This window comes from Sprattus sprattus (assembly GCF_963457725.1).
Source record: "Sprattus sprattus genome assembly, chromosome: 18".
In the NCBI taxonomy this organism is placed as follows: Eukaryota; Metazoa; Chordata; class Actinopteri; order Clupeiformes; family Clupeidae; genus Sprattus; species Sprattus sprattus.
The window spans coordinates 15632261-15653425 of NC_137916.1; the positions used below are offsets into that span (position 1 = coordinate 15632261).

The window sequence follows — 21165 nt, forward strand, 5'->3', positions numbered from 1 at the left end:
CAGAAGCCAAACTGCCTCTTTCGATCACTCTCCACCCGCTGTGTGCACCTGGCTGTCTCACTGGGGGTGGGGGTGGGGGTGGGGGTGCTACTGTTTATGTAAGGGCCCATCAACCCAAAACAATTCATCAGCACATAGACTTGCAAAAACTGACAAAGAAAGAGCGAAAAAGTGTCATTAAGACAGGGCACATAGGAACTGAGAATGTGTTCATAGAATCAACATTGCGGCTTCCTTTACTAACATAAATCCACAGCACCTGGAATGTGATGTGGTTCCATAAAATTGTGTCCACCATGGGTGTGTATGGACGATTTTCTCATAAGAAATATCTGCAGAACATTCTAGCAATTGCTAAATATCACTCTCAGAAGCATTGAGGCATCTGTTTAAATCCCCTGATAAAGCTCAGTGTCATTCTACTTTATTCTTATTCTATACTGTACATGCACTCTTCAGCATCTTCACTCTTAAATCTTATTATTTTAGGACATGATGTTAGAATAAACCCTGAAACAGGATAAAAGTTAAGGACACCTGAATGAAGATATAAAGCACAGTATAAATAGTAATAATAGCAAGTGCACCATAAACTAGATCTGAATCTAAAACTGTAACATGGTATAGGTAAAGGGGCATTTCCAAGTTCTTTTGTGCGCCAGTTAATGACTGCACTTTTTGTAATGGTCAACATTATTGCATTGCAATTATCCTAGCTATTCAGTCAAGCGAGAGAAGAAGAGATAAAACTTTACTGAGGCCTAGGCTTTCAATAGATTTGTTTTTCAACAGATTTTCTTTGAGTTAGCTCTGTACAAACCCAGGGAACAGAGAAGGATGGCGGGAAGCAGAGTGCTAAAGGCTGCTCTCAGAGCGCTGATGGAAGTCCTGCTTGCTTCAGCAAAAGCCTTTTCTATTAGTCATGAAACATTACTCTTGTATGCCATGAGAGTAATTACCACTGGGCTTTAATGATGTGACACTTCTTGCACTGTAGCTGAAGCCAGCTGAAAGCATACGGTTTGCTTTCTTTTTGGGAGGAAAATGTCAGCTATTTCTGAACCAGAACACCTTGGTGCACTGTATTCCTAACGTGGAGGCATTCCTTGTGATAGCCTTCTGCTATAACTGGTCTTTTTTTTAATCTCTCTCTCTCTCTCTCTGTGATACACACACACACACACACACACACACACACACACACATAACAGCAACAACCACCTACACACAATAACAAATGTATAGATAAACAGCGAGGAGGAAGGAAATCTGTAATGACAGCTCAGCAGGTGGTCCACTTTTGTGTCTATTTACAGGAACAGCAAAGTACACTTAGACTTAGTGCCTGCTTCGAGGTAATCAATGTGGAAAAAGGATAGCAAAAACATTTTTTTTTGGTGTGACCTTTGAGGGAGGGTTGTTTCAGTGCATCTGTGCTGTGTTGTGCTCAGTGGGGGCGAGACTCGGGGTTCACACTGTTATTAGTGAGCGTTTCCAGGCCTACAAGGCTGGACTCACTTCTCTAGCTGGTTTAAAGAAAGACAATGCTTTCATGTCCCAGTAATGTCACTGTGTGTTTCATTACAATATTACCAGCACATCCCCATGTGTGCATCCCTCCAATGTGTGCATTCTTCCAATGTGTGCATGTTTTAGGAGAGGTAAGTGCAAACAGATTAATCGCTAGAAGCAAATCGATTAAACCCTCAGGGCTCCACCTACAAACACACACAAACACAATCAGTTTCTGTATCTTTACTTTCTGCCACTCACACATTCACCTCCTCACAAACACACACACACACACACATACAAACACAAACACAAACACAAATACAAATACGAATACAAATACAAACATCCGTATCGTGCTTGTGTGTATTTTTGTTTGTAAATGTGCTTCCGTGTGTCAATGGGAGAGTATGCACTTTCCTCTGCTTTGTTTCTATGGCAACGTCTGTAATAACACTCAGCATGTAGCAGAAGAGGGGAAAAAATCACTCTATGTGTGATCCCTCTTCTCCCTCCCTTTTTCAGTCTTGCTGTCTCTTTTACTCCCTCTCTACCTTACTTGCACCTTACCTTATTCTGTCATCTCCTGACCCTGACCTCACCCCACTCACACGCACACACACACAAACACACACTCACTCACACACACACACCCGCACACACACACAAACTTCCCCCACTCACAACCCCTTTGTTCCAGTGAGGAGCTGGCTTTTGCTGTCAGCTGCTACCTCCCTGGTGGGGTTGACAAAAAGCCATCAAAGTCAGAACTGACTAGCACTGGTAGAAAATATGGAGTAGTAAATGCATTGCATGCACTGATGCACTGCGTGTGCGTGTGCGTGTGTGTGTGTGTGTGTGTGTGTGTGTGTGTGTGTGTGTGTATGTGTGTATGTGTGTGTTCCAGGTGTTTACACGCTATGGGAAGTGCTACACATTTAATGGGGGAGGTGAACATTCCCCACGGATCAGTGTGAGAGGCGGAATGGGCAGCGGCCTGGAGATTATGCTGGACATCCAACAAGATGAGTATCTGCCTGTGTGGGGAGAGTCAGGTACATGTTTTATGAAGGGGCCAACTGCGTGTGTGTGTGTGTGTGTGTGTGTGTGTGTGTGTGTGTGTGTGTGTGTGTGTGTGTGTGTGTGTGTGTGTGTGTGTGTGTGTGTGTGTGTGTGTGTGTGTGTGTGTGTGTGCCTGTCTACCTGTGTGCTTGTGGGAGTCTGTATTGTTCTGTTTATTCACCCTTACCATAGAAGTAGCTTTGCTGTGAAACCCAAAAATATTGTGTTTTTAGCCATATTTGACTGTCTATTGCAAAGTTGTTTATGCCATCAGAATAAAATGTTGATTCCCGCTATGTATTTTAAGGGTTCATTTTGATATGAGCCTGATCTTGGATACCTAAAACAGGTCCCCATAGGCGTTACCAGGATGGCTGCCAAGTGGCGAGAGTTGCTTATACAGACTTTGGCTTGTATGTTATGTCAGCTTGTGAGTGTTATGCGCCAGACCAATCTATGTTTGAGTGTTTGTATGTCTACAGTTCTAACCTCTCTGATGTCTCTCATTCGTCCCCTCATTCCACTGTCCTTGGTAGACGAGACATCTTTTGAGGCTGGGATCAAAGTTCAGATCCACAATCAGGACGAGCCCCCCTTCATAGACCAGCTGGGTTTCGGTGTGGCACCAGGCTTCCAGACATTTGTCTCATGCCAAGAGCAGCGGGTGTGTGTGAACATAGAAACATTAAAAATAAACTCTAAATCGAAACAAAAATGGAATATAATAATAATAATAATAATACACTTTATTTATAGCACCTTTCATGCAAAAGAATGCAGCTCAAAGTGCTTTATATAGAAATGTGGGTGAATTTGTTGAATATGTGTTGATTCTTTCGTGTATGTATGTATGTGTATCTTTTTGTCTGAAGTATCATCCTTCTCTCTTATGAACATTTTACTGGAGCAGTATAAGGTATGCGCTTTGTGTGTATTTACATCTGACTCTAAATGCATGGTCTGTGTGTGTCTGTGTGTGTGTGTGTGGGTGGGTGTGTATGTATTCAGCTGGTGTACTTACCTCCACCATGGGGAGAGTGTAAGACGACTCCCATAGACTCTGACTTCTTTGAGGTATACAGCATCACCGCCTGTCGCATCGACTGTGAGACGCGCTACCTGGTGGAGAACTGCAACTGCCGCATGGTGCACATGCCCGGTAGAACCCAGTTCCCATAACACTTTGTCATATCTCTCAGTATCTGTCTTTGTCTCTGCCTTTTATGAACACACACACACACACACTGTACGCACTTTTTGTTTATTTCTTAGTGTTAATACATAAATGAATGTGCTATGCAGCTTTCCACACAGTTTGACTAAGCTCATGAGGTTTCATTCAATCATTTGTGTAACTCTGGTGTCCCCTGCAGGCGACGCCCCATACTGCACGCCAGAGCTCTACAAGGAATGTGCGGACCCAGCACTTGGTAAAGAGCCAAACCACAACCAGACCTGGCTTTAACCTGGGTTGATCTAACTAAAACTCAGTATTCGGGAAGTATTGGATGAAATCTACTATTCCCAACACTACATGCACATGCTCTTGTATGATTGCATGTGTGGAGTGGGCAAACTGAGTGCCTGATGATAATAAAAACACAGGACAACACAGTGTAGGATGCATACAGAAAAGCTAATCATGACTGAGGTTGTGCTTTCCCCCTAACTCATGGGGATTTCTGTAGACAGCACATACATACCCATCTGCGTCAGCACAGTTAATCCTTGGACTAATCGAAATGTTTGCTGTCTTTACGCTCTACAACTATCTATTTCATGAAATATCTGGTCTTTTATCAGGTCAGTATTTGTAATCTTATGAGGAGGTGCCAGGATATTTGGGTTTAAAGATATTATTAAAACATCTTTGGCCTTGGTTGAGAATAATTATGTGCTAGTGAAATAACATACCTGCTGTTTGAGTGACCTTACAGTTCAAAGCAGCTCTCCATGAATATGCCAAACTGCAGGAGTCTTCACACACAACCAAATAGTTTCAGCTAGTGTTTTTTGCCTGTATATGTGTGTGTGTGGGTAGCTTTTTATACGTGTTTGTGTTACTTGTTTGTTTTACTTCTTGATGTGTGTCTCCCCAAAAGATTTCTTAGTGGAGCGAGACAACGACTTCTGCTTGTGTGACTCCCCATGCAACATGACGCGCTACAGCAAGGAACTTTCCTTTGTCAAGATCCCCAGTAAGGCGTCTGCTAAATACCTGGCCAAGAAGTACAACAAAACAGAGGAGTACATTGAGTGAGTAGCCTCAGGTGTTTGTGTGTGTGTGTTTACTGTAAATATAGTAGATACATTAGCATGTTTGTGTGTGTGTAAATGTTTTTGTGTGTGAGTGCGTGCTTGTGTGTGTGTGTGTCTGTGTGTGTGTGTGTGTGTGTGTGTGTGTGTGTGTGTGTGTGAGTGTGTGTGTGTGAGAGTCTGTTTGTGTGTGTATGTGTGTGTGTGTGTGAGTCTGTTTGTGTGTGTGTAGGTGTGTGTGTGTGTGTGTGTTTACTGTCTGTATTATCATGTACATGCATTTGTGCTTGTGTGTTTTGTGTATGTGAATTCGGTTTCTCACCCATAGGGATAATATACTGGTTCTGGACATCTTCTTTGAGGCACTGAACTATGAGACCATTGAACAGAAGAAGGCCTATGAAGTGGCCGGACTACTGGGTGAGTCTCTTCCCCTCACTCCTTCCTGCCCTTCTCTCCTTACACTGCATGAATCACACATTAGCATGGCTATAAATATTGTAATGTTATTGTTGGCTACAGTTCACTCGCCCAGTTTCCCTAGGTTGTTGCTTTTTTGAGAAACTGAAGGATTGCTCCACAGTAGTTTGTAGTGGAACTATATCAGCTTCCTTCCTGAAGGTTGATCAAAGCAGGGAACAGCTGTTATTGTAAGTTTGTCATACTGTAACTGTTTGCATTTGTGTTAGGTGATATTGGAGGGCAGATGGGACTCTTCATTGGGGCCAGTATCCTCACCATCCTGGAGCTATTTGACTACCTGTATGAGGTAAGACTCTGGAGTAGGCACTTGTAAGGGAGGGACTTGATGGAGGAAAGTCAAGTTAGGGTTCATTTCTTCTCAGGTGGCATGATGTTAAGCAAGGTTTTCTTTTATAATGTTCAGAGATTATTTAGAGATTTCCTTACCATTTAAAAATGTGTGGTTAAATTGTGTGGAGTTATATAAGATTGTCATGTGAAATTACGCTTACCCTTGTTTGTGTGTGTGTGTGTGTGTGTGTGTGTGTGTGTGTGTGTGTGTGTGTGTGTGTGTTTGTTACCCTCAGGTGATCAAATACAAGTTTTGCCGCTGTTCCGACAGGAAAGACTTGCATGGTGCTGCAAACAGTCAGGGGGCCGTACTTAGGTTGGATGACGTCAAATGCCACATGACTCATTATCCATAGCCTGGGGTTCTCATCAGCACCTTCTACTTGGCCATCCTGTCACTCCAGAACCAGCCAGCACTTCAAGATTTTCATCTTCTGGGGTCTTTTCTGAGCATCCCAAGGACCAAATTTGACATATTCCTGTATTAGGTCATGTACCGAGGTACTTAGATTGTCATGTTCTGGGAGGTTTTAGAAGCTCTGTTCTAGCGTTCTGTTTTGGTTTTGTCTGTTTTGTGCTCAGTAGATGTTGTTCTGTGAAGGCTTTGTAAAGAGAAAATTCTCAACTTTCACAGCTGTGAGTGTTGAAGGTGAAGAAACTGTACGTTCTGATCAGTGATCAGTGACATTGAGATTGATACTTTCCTACAGCTCACTACATTCACTTTCAAAACATCACCTCCAAATATCTGCACTATGCAAGAATGTAATTCTAACAATTAGTTTGTAATGCCCTTCATTAGGATTTAATGAATATCTTTAAAGCTGAGGTTATTATTGAATGGGTATTCAGGTTGAGTTAGAGGATCCAAGACGAACACATCACATATAAACATGGAAACATCAACCCATTGAACAGTGTGTATGGCTTCACTCACTAGTGGTATAGAGGAACCCCCAGTGCTCTGACTGAATGTGACCCTTGAACCCCTCGGTGTTAATGGGTGACCTGAGGATGAGAAGCATTGAGCCCTCCATGTACATGGCAACATGATCCCACATGAGCCACTCAAAGCTTTGTAGACAGAAGCAGAGATCAGTTGAAAGGACCACTTTCCTGAGTGTAGACCCAGTCACCACCAAGAAGTAAACACAGATGAAGTGCATGGTCAGCTTTGTGTGTCTGTGTGTGTGTGTGTGTGTATGTCTGCTGTATGTGTCTTGCTATATGTGTGTGTTAGTATGTGTGTGTGTGTGTGTGTGTGATGGCTTTCTGTGAGCAAAAATGCAGTCAAATGATGTGTATTTTGTGGATGTTTATGCTCATGGTAAGATATCGTTTTGGTAATTCAATCATATAATTCAAGTGCTATCCTGAGATCTTGGCTTTTACTGCTGAACTGCATGGAATCCCATGATATTGTCTGTCAAATGTCTGTCACTGTTAGCATGTTTGTACGTGTGTATGTATGGAGAAGGTTTGTGTTTACCTGTGTATGTGTGTGTGTGTGTGTGTGAAAGAGAAAGAAAGTGAGAGAGAGAAAGAAATAACAAGAGAGAGAGAGACAGCATCCATGCTGCTGTTTTTCAGCAAGTATCTGCATGTTTTTGGTACATTTTGTCCCCACCCAACTCTACAACGTTGCCTCATTGTCTTTAGCATCAAAGGCAATTGATTTGAACACGTTCTAACTTTCTTCTCTGAAAACACCATGTGGAGCTAAAATAATACTATACGATATGAGAAAACAAATGAATATAATATGATAAATATATATACGAATATAAAGATGAAACATGAAGTATTCATTTGAGATGTGCCACTTTAAGAGCTGCACACTTGTTTGGGGTAAGGAAGTGTGCTAGTAAGGCAGTTTACACTGAGAATGCTATTTTTGTCAAAATGTATTTTTTTACTCCACGTCTCCTTAGCCTGTTCCAGAGACTGCAGCATTTTAATCTCACAATGAACCAGACAATACATCGTTAAAGTACATTCAGACAACATGTATTAGTGTGTGTATGCTCTGTCTTTCCTGTAGCCTTTACGTAAAAGGTCTTTGGCAATTTGGCAGCACTCAACCTTACTATGACCTTAACATGAAGCATACCACTGTTATAATCTAATGAATCTTATCTATCAGCACCATGAGGGATCCACAGATCCACAGTGACCATTACCATTTATTCTCAGTGTCAGACACTGGGGCTGGGACCTAAGACAATGAGTATCAGGTCAGTGTATGACTCCTCACGCCAGCACAGTGGACACACTCCTCCCGTTACCCGTCACAGTCACTGCCACCGACTTTTGAAGCTGGTTACTGAAGGACGGCACTGTTTAATATGTGAAGCAGTTGAAGAGTTGATTAAACTAGAAGAGTGGGTAAAAATGTGACCCGTAGTGGCCACATCCTCAAAGGCCTTAAAGAGAATGCTTTTTGTTAGGCAATAACTGCCTGGGTAGGTTTCTGTTCAGTTGAAGCTCTGCGTATCCCTTCTTTGTCACCTTCACCTTAGCGGTTCTGGCCCTAACCTTGGAGCCTAGTGCCACTGCATCTTTTTTTGTAGATATTTTTTTCTTTATTATAAGCACAATAATACAGTAGCATCGACATTGAAATGGTTGTTAGTAACCTCCTTTTGAAGGACTTGATGGATCTTGTTAAAGTATAGTTGTTTTTAACATGGTTGATGTGGTTACTGTGATTACTTAAATATGTTTTGAATGTTTTTACATATAGTTTTATTTGTCAGTTGAAATGTTTTATTCATATGATGTGCTAAAATAAAAAAATGAATATTTCTGTTATCTTGTGTGAATAACTTCATTTTATGAACAACAATACACACATCCACACATAAATATACAGAATATATCTCCAAGGTCCCAACATAACGTAAACAAGTGATATAAATCAGTCACATAATTATGGTAAGGTATCAGATCACACTATTATTTGCTGAAGTTGGAGGTCAAAATTGTACCTTAACTTCAGCAAATCAAAAACGAGTAAGTCAGGGGCATCGTGTCTTTCCAGCCCTGTTGTAGCTCGACTTGTTCTGAGCCTTTACTATTTGCATTACAATCCTCCTTTTAGATTAGAACAGCACTCACTATGATGATGTGTAGGAGTGTGCCTCACACCCACCAATCCTGTTACTCTGCCACAATAGCTTGAGCAACCGGGTGCTCCTAAATCAGTAATGTTTCACAACAAAAAAAGGGTTTGGTAATGTGTGTGTGTGTGTGAGAGAGAAAAAAATATATGTTTTCAAAGCATTACAGTGACATTCTTTATCAATATTGCGAGAATCAACATTACTGACATATTTTCATATCTGTACATAGCCCAAGATGACCTTCTGTTATGAGACTGACTGACAATGGCCAGTTAATCAAAGATAACTTGCTTCTGATATTCTCAATAACTGTACAGAGTGACACTTTTCAGTGGCCTAACCTCTTAATTGTAATCTCCACTTAAACAATTGAGTGCTTCAGACAATGATCTATGCATTTTAGAGTGGATGATGCCGATTCAGATGGAAGTAGTCCATTCACATACTCAACACTTTTGACTTAAGGCTTGTTATTATTATGTGTATATGGCGATAATGCTTCATGAATCTACAGCTGCATTTTAATGGGGATAATCCCTATAAAGATAAAATGACATGTAAAATAAGCAGTCATGTAAAAGAAGCAGTTCCAAATGGATTCTGAGACATATTCTTACCAGGTTTATTCCGATGTCAATGACTTTACCTCTTAAAGCAACATAGGATCATCAAATTAGCTCAGTGCATATTAGAACATTTAAAAGGAGAAAGAACACTAGACTCAGCTGTCAAATTTCAATTAAGTTATTTTACAAGGTTTATGAAAAAGATCTGTTTTTTGTTTCTCTGATGAAAACTGCTGAGAGGGGAAGTACTCCCTCCCTCCAGTATTTGGTAGACTGAGTAACACCTGGGGACGTAACCTGAGAGAACCACGAGACAGCTGCTGAGCCTGTTTTATTTTCACCAAAAACATTGCCACTCCAGCCTTGGAGATAACTGAAGTCAAAGGCCAGTGGTGGATAGTAGCTACATTCACTGAAGTACTGTACTTAAGTAGAATTCTGAGGAACTTGTACTTTACTTGTACTTTATTTCCATTTTATGCTACTTTATACTTCCATTCCACCACATTTCAGAGGGAAATCTTGTGCTCTCTACTCCACTACATGTATTTGACAGCTTTAGTAACTGATTACTTTTAGGATGAAGATTTTACACAATGAATAATATAAAAAGCTTTGAAAATACAACACATTGTTAAAGATTAAATCAGTGATTTCCAACCTTTTTGGGTCACATTTCAGATGTTTAAGTTGTTAACCGCTTCAAGATTTTTTTCTGAAGTAGTCAGAAGGACCAAAGCAGTACTTGTACTTTAATACTTGAACTGTATTTGTAGCTCAAATGTATATCTATATACTTTTACTTAAGTAGGATTTTTCATGCAGGACTTTTACTTGTAATAGAGTATTTTGTCTTTGCTGTATTGGTACATTTCCTTAATAAGGATCTGAGTATGGATGGAAAGTCAGCATGGAATAGAGGGTCTATTAATCATAGCACTCTTAGTACTTTTTTTTTTTCTTACCCATCCCAACAGGGAGGAATCAACCACAGGGACCAGCTTGACAAAATGATGTGTACAGTCTAGGTCTTTAACTTCTTAAAGGAATTTCTCAGTACGCTTTTGAGCCTATGGCTATGAACCGTTAATGCCTCATGCCATACGATTTCTACGGCATACAATAATGTAATATACCTGATTCAAATCCTTCCCTGACTGTCAATTGGCGTTTGACTGTTCTGTGCTGCTGTCCAAGAATAAGGCTATTATTTGCACGGGGGCAAGGGGTATTGAGCATGACCAATGAACATGCCAAAAGCGACCAAAGTTCAGCACAGTAGTCTACAAATAGTTATTTATGTAGGGCGAGTCTTTCTTTTATGAACTCTTCGCAAATGTGATGTAAATAAGCCTAAATACGACATGAATGTAGGCTAAATGTGCAAAGAAATGTCGTTTATTTTAGATACACTTCTGTCTCACTACAATTTTCTTTTTCACCTTCGACCCACTGGCAAATAGCGGAACGCAAAACCGTGGGCGGAGTTTAGGTTCCCCCTCTTGTTGACCAATGATCTGGAGGGGCGGGATTGTAGCATAATAGGCCAAGCAGCCGCTTGTGGGTGATTGATATTTACAGCTTGAAGCGAGGATAACCCACAGTGCTACAAGTCGCGTGATTGAAACTGAAGCAATGGCCTTTTCTAAGAAAGTTTGCATTGTTGGCTCTGGAAACTGGTAAGGCATGACAAAATTGATTCGCTTGTATCCACTGTGAGCCCCGCTGTTGACTCCAGCGACCAACGCACTTGTTTAATATGACCGATGACACTTATCAGTAATGAAGCTGTCTGTAAATGGACCAATGACTAGATTCACAGTGTAGATTCACAGTGTTTTGCAAGATTCAAGGTACTTTTTCTAAAATACATTCACGTTTTTTTTTTACCTGAGCAGCAGTCATGTGCATGCGTTTGACATTCAACAGGTGAACACTTCTTTGGATATTTATCTTGAAACCAGGTGTGCTCTTGTAGTCTTAATTTAACGTAGTACCACGAACGTTAGTCACGTGAATCAGTAGGCTACTGTCCGTAACTTTTCTGAATTCTTTGATGCCTGTCAGAAATCACAATTTTGACCTGTCTGAATTTCAAACGTGTTAAGGTAGACTTCTAACATTCGCGCGACAATTCTCTGCAATAAAACGCTCTTTTCCAGATAAATGGCTTACCCAACCCTGTTAATATCTGTACAGTGCTTATAAGTGTGAGTGAATGAATGCTTAAAATAAGAGTGTCACAGTAAACTTAAAACACCTTGCCACAATTTGTTGTCCAAGTAGAATAACTTTACAGAATATTATTATCAGGTGAACCCAATTGTCTTATTTTTTAGGTTATCTCTGAGTGTGTCAGTCACATGCATGTGGCAGGGTGCCGTCAGCATCTCCTGTCAGCTCGCTGACACTGTGTTGTTGACTTCCCCCTTCTCTCATCAGGGGCTCTGCCATTGCCAAAATTATTGGAGCAAATGCTGCACAGAACCCAAAGTTTGACACTGTCGTCAACATGTGGGTTTTCGAGGAGATGGTGGATGGACGCAAGCTCACGGAGATCATTAACACAGATCACGAGAACGTGAAGTACCTGCCTGGGCGAAAACTTCCAGAGAATGTGGTGAGGGAGAGTCTGCATTGCATCCATACAGCATTACAGCCCTGCAGTCTGGTTTTAATGTGCAAGGTCCATAAGCTCAGACCTGTTTCTTGTCCCCCCCCCCGTGTGTCAGTTGGCAGTGCCGGACCTGGCGGAGGCTGCCAATGGAGCTGACATCTTGGTGTTCGTTATTCCTCATCAGTTCATTGGGAGAGTGTGTGAAACCATTAAGGGGAAGATAAAGAAGGATGCTCTTGGACTCTCACTCATAAAGGTGATCTTCTCTCTCTCTCTCGCTCACTCTGGCACCTTTAACCTGATTAAAAACAAGAAGTGTTTCTCCTTTGGCTGCCTTAAGCCAGCTGGATACTGTGGTGCAGTGTGGGTGTTGGTTAAAGAGTCTGTGTTCTCCTGCAGGGAGTGGATGAGGGCCCTGATGGCCTGAAGCTGATTTCCGACGTCATCCAGGAGAAGCTGGGCATCACTGTCAGTGTTCTGATGGGGGCCAATATTGCCAATGAGGTAGCAGATGAGAAATTCTGCGAGACAACCATTGGTAAGACCAGCACATTGTACTTTCATCTGTGTGTGTGTGTGTGTGTGTGTATGCGTGTGGAGGGGGGTCTTTGTGACCTGTCTATAGACTCTGACTGTAGACTAGATTTTCTGTCAATTTAATTTGCGTAAATGTATCTCTCAAATGGCTCTCCCAGGTAGTAAGAACAAGACGGACGGTGCTTTACTGAAAGAGCTCATGCAGACGAAGAATTTCCGCATCACAGTAGTGGAGGAGTCTGATGTGGTGGAAATCTGTGGAGCTCTCAAGGTAAACTGCAGCCTGTCTGTCAGCTTTCATATCTGCCTTTAGTGGTTACACAAGACTAATGTAGTACTGAATACTGTTAAGATTTATTTGTTCATCAGTCAGAGGATGTGGAATGGTAATAACACTGAATCATTTTGTTATCGTAGAGTGTTTGGAAGAAGGGATTAAAGATGACTTGGGAACAGATTATACATTTTTTGGTCCAAGAGAAATATTTCTAATATGGTTGATGTAGCCTACTCTAAATTCTTGATATATTACGTTTGAATGGTTTTGTTGAGGCTACTCCTGACGTGAGGAATGTTCAGAGGGTCCTGAAATTTAGTTGAAGTAACGGAGACTGATGCCTCTGATTCCACTACTTTTTTTAGAACATAGTAGCAGTGGGTGCAGGCTTTTGCGACGGGCTGGGATTCGGTGACAACACCAAAGCGGCGGTGATCAGGCTCGGCCTCATGGAGATGATCGCCTTCACTCGCCTCTTCTGCACCGCTGGACCAGTCTCCCCTGCAACCTTCTTGGAAAGCTGTGGAGTCGCCGACCTCATCACCACCTGTTACGGCGGACGCAACCGCAAAGTTTCTGAGGCCTTCGCCAAGACTGGGAAGGTAAGAAATGGGATGCTTCTCCGTTTTGCTCATTTCAAATTTTACAACACTACATTGGCCTTTATGTGATACTCATGATATCAGCTGGGTGGTGGTAGGACATGACTTGATAACTTTTCAGTTCGGCGGATGGTTCATAAGTCAATTACATTTTAGACGAGTGGTTTGGTTCCATTTAAGACCCTGTCTGGTCTCAACACTCTTTCATAGTGTATTCCTACAAAAAGCAGTGAATATAAGTACGCCAGTTATCCCCAAATTCAGTTGGGATAGGCAGGCGTGTGAAAGTACAGGCAGACCATCACTGAAGATCATAAAGCAATCTGCAGATTAGTAAGTGGCGCTACTGAATTTTACACCTTGTACTTGGGTCAATGTATTCTCAAAACAATGGATCAGAGAAGGATCTTGTTATTTATGATGTGTGGTGTCTATGAGCCTCAATAAGATAAGAGGAAACTGGACACTGCCCAGATAATTAAGGGGTTTAAAATCCTGAGGAGTCTGTATGTTACCCAGTTATCTTAAAATAGCATGTCCTCATTTACTAACTGCATATCTCAACAAAGGTCAATGTGTAATAAAAGCTTGGTGTTATTTTCATTATACCTCTATAGACACAATAACTAGCGACCAGAACTGAATTATCTTTTTAAAAGACAAGACTTGCAATCTGGTAGAGGTGCAAAGGAAGCAACTGTATCTGTGATGACCTTTCAACAGTTTGTGTTGACTATCTGTCATCCCCAGTTATTTTTTTTACTTGATATGATCAAAAAATCCCTTGAGATCACAAAAGAAGTTGTGTGGGTACAAACTGTGCTGTATCTGTAAGCATTATACTGATTGGGTTATCAAAGGAGACAGTAGAACAATCCTATGATCAAAGTCGCACACAGGTGTTTGAAGATAACATCTTGCAAGTTATACTCTAGCTAGTCACTATTACATTATCTTAATTCATTTCAAACTGTGGGTAAATGGCTTTAATGTCCCAGTTGAGAAAAATGGTGCTGCAAGCTTATTTCACCTTCTTTTCGTTAATCTTAATATATTTGTGATGTGTCTGTTGCCCCCTGACCTCACTCTGCTTCCAGTCTTTAGAGGAGCTGGAGAAGGAGATGCTCAACGGCCAGAAGCTTCAGGGTCCAGCCACAGCAGCAGAGGTCCATCACATCCTAAAACTCAAAGACCTGCTTGACAAGTGAGGATCATTAATATTACATTTTCAACTGACTGGATTAGAATACATACATGCATACATGCATGCATGCATGCATGCACGCACACATACACGCATGCATTAACACAGACACATATATGCACGTACAACTTGGGTTGTGTAACAGGGATCTTGTGGACTAGGAATGGGTGACACCAAACTTTTAAAATTCGACTTTTAAAAGTTTCTCACATTTCTTTAGAAATCTCAGGAGGTATATTTTGGCACGTTTACTCAACATTTAAATAAGGGCTGAACGATTTGGGAAAATAATCTAATTGCGATTTTTCCCCAAAATATTGCGATTGCGATTTGATATGCGATTTTTAAAAATGTTATCCTCTTTTTTTCTCCAACAAAACGTACTGAATGATTTAAATATGACACAATATTAGATACATTTAGTGTGGAATAGTCTTTCCCACATTTTACATTTGTATTTAACTGCTCATTACAGAAACAAATCGGTGGCTTTGCCACTGTGCATTTAAGTTATTTAAACAAAGTCAAGTATAAACACAAGGCATGCACTTTTTAAATTGGCCTTATGCAGTAATTGTACTTCAGGGTTAGGGTTAGGATAAGCAGTTTTACCTTAAAATAACAGCTTTGAAAATTGGGGCGCTACAATGACTTTCAATATGAAGAATCGCCTCTGTGCCATTGCCATACCAGTAGGTCCGTAGGCAAATTACTGCGTTATTCAGGTGTGCCTGAAGCCGCCTGGTTTTTACTGTCTACCGAACTAGTAAGTAGCTTATTTGCCATCTTGTGTTGCACTTGTTTGATGATTGACTTATTAGGACAGTTGTTGACTAACTAGTTGGTCATAGTGTCAAAGTAAGCACATTTCAAGAGATTTCGCTAGTTTGAGCCACTAGCATCTCGTTAGTGATTAGCAAGTGATCCGTTATGCTACTTTAGTCACTGTGTGCAAAATTTTACATATATATATAAAAAAAAAAATGTAATCGCGTTTTTTTTTTTAAAGTTGCGGTTTGAAAATCGCGTCTCATCATATCGCGATTAAACCACAAATGCAATTAATCGTTCAGCCCTAATTTAAATTGGTGTTCAGGAAAAGTAACATGTTAAAATGTTCTAGCTTGAAGCTGATTCAGCCTCTGATACTTCAGTAGCAGCTAATAGGTTGAGTATGCAGTATGAGCGGCATGACTTTTTTCAATGGATTCTGACTAATTTGACCATGAGGAACAAAACTAGGGTGCTGTCATTTCATGTAACCCGAGCGAAAATTGAGATTTTGCCACGCCCTTTTAGCGCGCTTGGGCCCATCCAGCGCATCTGTATCTCGGCTTCTGAAGGTCCTAGACACTTGAAGTTGGTCTCAAAATGACCGGAATATGCATGTTTATATATGCACTATTAAGGTTTCTAAGCTCTAAACCCTTTCCTTTTTGAGAAAAACCATTGCGTGGGGCACAAAAAGCTTAAAATCGAACAAATTATATTTCTACTTCAGCAGGAGCATTCAATAGGGCATTATAAATGTCTTCTTAGCCATTTAAAAACAGTATTAGGCCAATTCAATGTTCTTTAATTGAGTCTTAACCACATAAGCCAACTAAAAGGCCCTTAAATTTGATTAAAACTAGACGCTGACAAGGTATTTTGGCTGAAAACAGTGTTTTAATTCTCATTTATCCATTTCAAATCGTTTCAACCACAACAAAACAGGTGCAAGCAATTCAAATGTATCTTAATAATCCAATTTACGATAACAAACACTCAAGCTACGTACTCCTCATTCTATTGCCCAAATAAGCAAATACTATTCATGCAAAATGCGTGTAGGTAATACAACTTTATCAATGACAATGCATTTAGTTGTCTCTCTTTACAGTCAATTGAATTGTCAGTTTCACCGGGTATCACTGGGATTTGTTGTAAATGTTCTTGCATGAATGGAGCCCAGCTTTGGTGGCATTTACATGACACTTACAGAATTTTGTACATGTCACACGAGACACTCTGCAGGAGCAAGTGGATTTGGCGCAAGTAGAGCAACGGCGGGGCTCAGGGATGTTTGTAGGGCGCTGAGCAGCAGTTGGTACATCAATTGGGGTCAGGATACCCTGGTCATTTATCTGGTATCCAAAATCTACTGGGTTGGGGAAAGTGTTTGGGGAGTCAGCAGAACGATACCATTTAAAAGCCTGGAAATAGGAACGTTTGATATGCTCATGAATTGATGCAGAGCAACAAACAAGCTTTTTGAAATTGAGCTGATCGTAGTATTGCTCTTTCCTGTATTGATCGAAGGTCTCAACCTCCTTGTTCTTAGGGAGACATTGTACAAGGTAGTTTTCTGCTCCTTTCATCATGTTATCATCAATCGGGAGTTTCCCAAAATGATCAATGCAGCTCGTATCCAATGCTTTGGTCAAACAGGCAACCTTTGATCCAACCTTACTTGTGCTGTCACATCCTGTCAAGGCATGTATGCCAGGTAAATTCCTCACAAGGCAACTGTTCAGCTTAGAGGCAAGGAGATGAATAGGAATTATTTTCTTTGTTTCGACCCCTGCCAGATTTGAGGTGAAGCTCCTTTAAGCACCATCTATTCGCCTGATGATAGAGCAGGATAACAAGGACATCCGTGTCCGGAGACAGGAGAAGAATAGAGTTAACTCCAGATTTCTTGCCATGCTGAATGTGGGCCATCATTCTCTCATCGGCCTGTTGTTGTGGGATTTTCAGCTGAGGAATGTTACTGCACTGTCTGCTAACCAGTTTCATGCAGGACATTCCATCAAACCCGCCAAAATAAAAGTTCAAAGGCCCATGGTAGTTCTTAACTACTCAGTTCATGAAGTCATTCTGGATCTGTACTTTGTTCTCAGCTGAGTTCCAGAACAACTGCATGTCAACAGGGAGTTTTTGCCTGTCACTCTTGATGGTGACTGTTATGTGTCCAGCGTTTCCTCTCTTTGATCGTTCACCATCTTTGATTGAAGCATCATTGTAGGAGTCAAAAATGATATCAATCTGTGATGAACCCCTTGACGCAACCCCTTTTTGATTGGTAATTTTCGGATGAATGCCATAAAATCAATCACCGTCATCTGTGGATTGAGTTCAGTTATAACGTTTCTATCATCCTTCGGAAGCTCATTGACGAGAGCTCTTGCCAATGCGGACTTATTAGCCTTAGCCAATGAAAGAATAGAGGTAAGCAATCACAAATGGTTTTGACTAAAAGGATTTAGTCTCCCTGTCTGATTGAGTGGGTAAGATTCCGCAATCTTGGGTAGATCTCATCAAGAAACATGATCCAGTATCTGAAGTTTTCATTGCCAGATCATGATGAGTGGAAAGCGGCTTTAAAATCATTGTTGCTCATTCTGGCTTGTTCCCAAGATAACTTGAATGCTTCAATATTGTCATTTTCAAGGTATTCCACACAGTCTTTCAGGGAAGCATCAATATCGTTCCTGATACCAGCATGAGTTGAATAGCCTTTTACTCTGTATTATGTGGCTAAGACTCAATGAAAGTACATTGCATTTGCATAATACTGTTTTTAAACGGCTAAGAAGACAATTATAATGCCCTATTGAATGCTGAAGTAGAAATATAATTTGTGCGATTTTAAGCTTTTAACGCCCCACACAATGGTTTTTCTTGTGTATCTCAAAAAGTTAAGGGTTTAGAGCTTAGAAACCGTAATTTTTCGGTCATTTTAAGACCAACATCAAGTGTTTACGACCTTCAGAAGCTGAGATACAGATGCGCTGGATGGGCCGCAAGCGAGCTAAAAGGGCGTGGCAAAATCTCAATTTTCGCTCGGATAACATGAAATGACCGCACCCTAGTTTTGTTCCTCATGGTCAAATTAGTCAGAATCCATTGAAAAAAGTCATGCCGCTCATACTGCATACTCAACCTATTAGCTGCTACTGGAGTATGACTAATTTCCTCTCCTGCCTCCTGTTGGAACAGAGGTTGCAATGCATTCCAAGGTATCTTTTTTGCCACTTTGCTGAGCACTGGAAATGTGCTCTGATTTATTTGTTTATTTTTTTCCCACCAAAGCAAAGGGTCACCACTCCTTGGGATCACTTTTTCTTCCATGTTTCTTGGCATTTCAGTATATGCGTCTGCGATTACTGGACGATTCCCTTGAAAAGCCATCACAAGCGTGTTAAACTCCTGCCATAATCCTCCCTTGGATGTTGAACGGACTGTATCATTCTTTTTCAGTGCAGAGGGTGAAACTTGTGGCACTGACAAGGCTGTTGCCATAGAGACGGTTGATTCAGTATTAGAGGGTTCACTCGTTATTGCCTGTCTATCCTAACTGCCCAGGGCTTACATCTCACTTAGGAGCCATGATTGTATGTTTTCCACATGTCCAGTATCACAAAAATCGTCCAAAAAGGTTCTGGCTGCCAGAGTGTAGGTGCCCTCAATGTTTTGAAAGTGCCGTTTGCATTGTGCTGCAAGCTGTGAAGCCCGAGTGTGATGGCTCTTTGGAGAAGAGAGACCAGAAGTATGACCTTAGATATGGTCTCATACTGCTCTGCTGACACTTCCTAAGTGGCCTCTTCAAAGGGCCTGAGTGCTTCAGTGGCTTGGCTGATCTGGGACCCTTCTCCGTCATTCGAGCACAAGTAGACAAAGTGCTGTTATAAATGCTTGTTGTTTTTATTTTTGTTGTTGTTCATACAGTCTCTCCATCGCTTCTCTACTGCTTAGATTAGTCTGTGCTCTGGCAGTTGCAAATTAATTTGTACTTTTTGCTTGTCTGAAGCTTTGGTGCTGTAGTGGAAGAACCGAAAGATAGCACCACATTTCTGCTGTTGGTAATGCCCCAGTCGTTAGATATTCTTGTGAGTTCAGATATATTGTCTGCTGTGTGCTACACAGGCTGTCTCGTGTGCAAGCCTGCATCTCCCAATTTGTTTTTTTGCTCCCTGACGGTCAAAAAAGCATCAGTTCAAGATTGTATTTATTTTTTCGAAAGATATTCAAGCAGAAGAGGATCGTGCAGGAGCTGACTGTGCTGGCAGATTGTCAGATACCTTCTGTTGCATATCACGTGTCACTTATCACCACATTGCTTTCAGTGTTGTTTAGTCTCCTTAACTTTCAGGTTGTGTTGTTTTTAAATGTTTGAAGAGGTTTCTTGTGTTCTTCATGTCTAAATAGAGCAAATTGCTGTGTTTGTATCTATAGATGACAAATAGAGCCACACCACACTAGGTTTCCTCTCTGCCACTCTCTCACAAGTTTCACGTTGAATTGTGCACCTGTGCACTCCTGATGAAAGAACAGCTGAACACCAGCATGATGTTAGATGGTGTTAGCTGGCCTTGGCCGCTATGACCAGTGCAACCATAAAATTGAATGCAAAATATACCTTAAGGTGGTTAAACTAGCTGGTCAGCCATCTTAACCAGCTTAAGCTGCTCTGCTGTTTTTTTCCCCAGCAGGGACACAGGTTTCCACAGTCATGTGACCCGGGCCGGCTAAATATGTCAGGGCTGTTTTGCAAAAACACAAAAATACTTTAAACGTTTAGATGCGATGCAGCCACCCACATTTGTATTTATATACTTTCATTATCGGTACCAAATAAATATCTTGTGAGTATCAAAGTATTAATCCCGTAGCATTGATTAACCCGCCCCTATTGTGGACCCAAAAGAAGAAGTCAGCAGTGTGAAATACTGGTTTCGCCAGTGTAGGAGTGGTCTGTTTATTTTTTTGTCTGCACTTTTTAATCACTGTCCTTGTATTTTGTCTTTTTGTCCAGGTTCCCACTCTTCACTGCAGTCTATGAAATATGTTACCAGGGCCGTCCAGTCACAGAATTCATTGACTGTCTACAAAACCACCCAGAGCACATGTGAGCAAGGTCTTCAGGAGGCCTTGACTGCCTACGTTCTGCCTCTGTGTGTGTGTGTGTCTGTGTTTGTCTTTGATAATCTGACAATGGTAAAAAAAAGTTACTCTGGTGACAATGGTCACCAGAGTAACTTCAGTCTGACACATTTCTGATTTTCCTCACTTACACACACATACATATAAATAATATACACACACACATACATACAATTAATATACATATACACACACACACACACAAATTAATAATATACATACACACACACACACACACACACATTCTCCTGGAACATGAGTGGCTAAATTATTTTATTTCATCTTCAGATGGGTCTGTTTGGATAAAGGTAAACAATTTGTGTGGAAAGATGGATGGGGTGTATGCGTAATGTGTATGTGTGTGTGTGTGTGTGTGTGTGTGTGTGTGTGAGGGCAAGAATGAGAGACTGGGTACTCCAGGCTCCTGCCCCTGAGCTGACAGTGAACATTGACTGGTCTCCTGTGATCACTAGGCAGCTATGAGGGAGATGTCAGCCTCCAGTGATGCATCTCAACTCTGTCTAAACGCACAAGTTTCACTGGTAGTACTGTAACGGCCTTAAATCTCATGACTGACTCAATCGTCAGTATTAACACAAGCCAAAGCAATGAGAGCAAAGTCAATGTATCACCACCATTGTGCCTTTGACCTTGAACATTAAAGTCCTCATG

The 21165-nt window shown here is 41.2% G+C and overlaps 2 protein-coding genes across 2 annotated transcripts in view; both read left to right on the forward strand.

The window, feature by feature from the left end:
- asic1a (acid-sensing (proton-gated) ion channel 1a) overlaps positions 1 to 5999 on the forward strand; it is a gene marked incomplete at both ends in the record, with an annotated part of 28855 nt that extends 22856 nt beyond the window's left edge. Inside the window, 8 exons of the mRNA XM_080855986.1 lie at positions 2420 to 2567; positions 3111 to 3238; positions 3583 to 3733; positions 3948 to 4004; positions 4677 to 4830; positions 5159 to 5250; positions 5520 to 5599; positions 5880 to 5999. Coding sequence (XP_080712112.1) covers positions 2420 to 2567; positions 3111 to 3238; positions 3583 to 3733; positions 3948 to 4004; positions 4677 to 4830; positions 5159 to 5250; positions 5520 to 5599; positions 5880 to 5999 — 930 coding nt within the window. The remainder of the gene's footprint in view (positions 1 to 2419; positions 2568 to 3110; positions 3239 to 3582; positions 3734 to 3947; positions 4005 to 4676; positions 4831 to 5158; positions 5251 to 5519; positions 5600 to 5879) is intronic.
- Positions 6000 to 10879: 4880 nt separating this feature from the next.
- gpd1a (glycerol-3-phosphate dehydrogenase 1a) lies at positions 10880 to 21151 on the forward strand. The gene is made up of 8 exons (XM_080856997.1): positions 10880 to 11010; positions 11774 to 11951; positions 12064 to 12204; positions 12348 to 12486; positions 12644 to 12756; positions 13128 to 13364; positions 14462 to 14568; positions 20366 to 21151. Exons 1-8 carry the CDS (start codon positions 10967 to 10969, stop codon positions 20460 to 20462), a joined length of 1056 nt encoding a protein of 351 aa, XP_080713123.1. The 5' UTR covers positions 10880 to 10966; the 3' UTR covers positions 20463 to 21151.
- Positions 21152 to 21165: the final 14 nt, after the last annotated feature.

Excerpts from the sequence above, each read along its gene's own strand:
- gpd1a (XM_080856997.1), top strand. The coding sequence starts at position 10,967 with ATGGCCTTTTCTAAGAAAGTTTGCATTGTTGGCTCTGGAAACTG. Across the intron at positions 11,011-11,773 it reads ATTGTTGGCTCTGGAAACTG|GGGCTCTGCCATTGCCAAAA; the intron begins GTAAGGCATGAC and ends TTCTCTCATCAG. Across the intron at positions 13,365-14,461 it reads CCTTCGCCAAGACTGGGAAG|TCTTTAGAGGAGCTGGAGAA; the intron begins GTAAGAAATGGG and ends CTCTGCTTCCAG.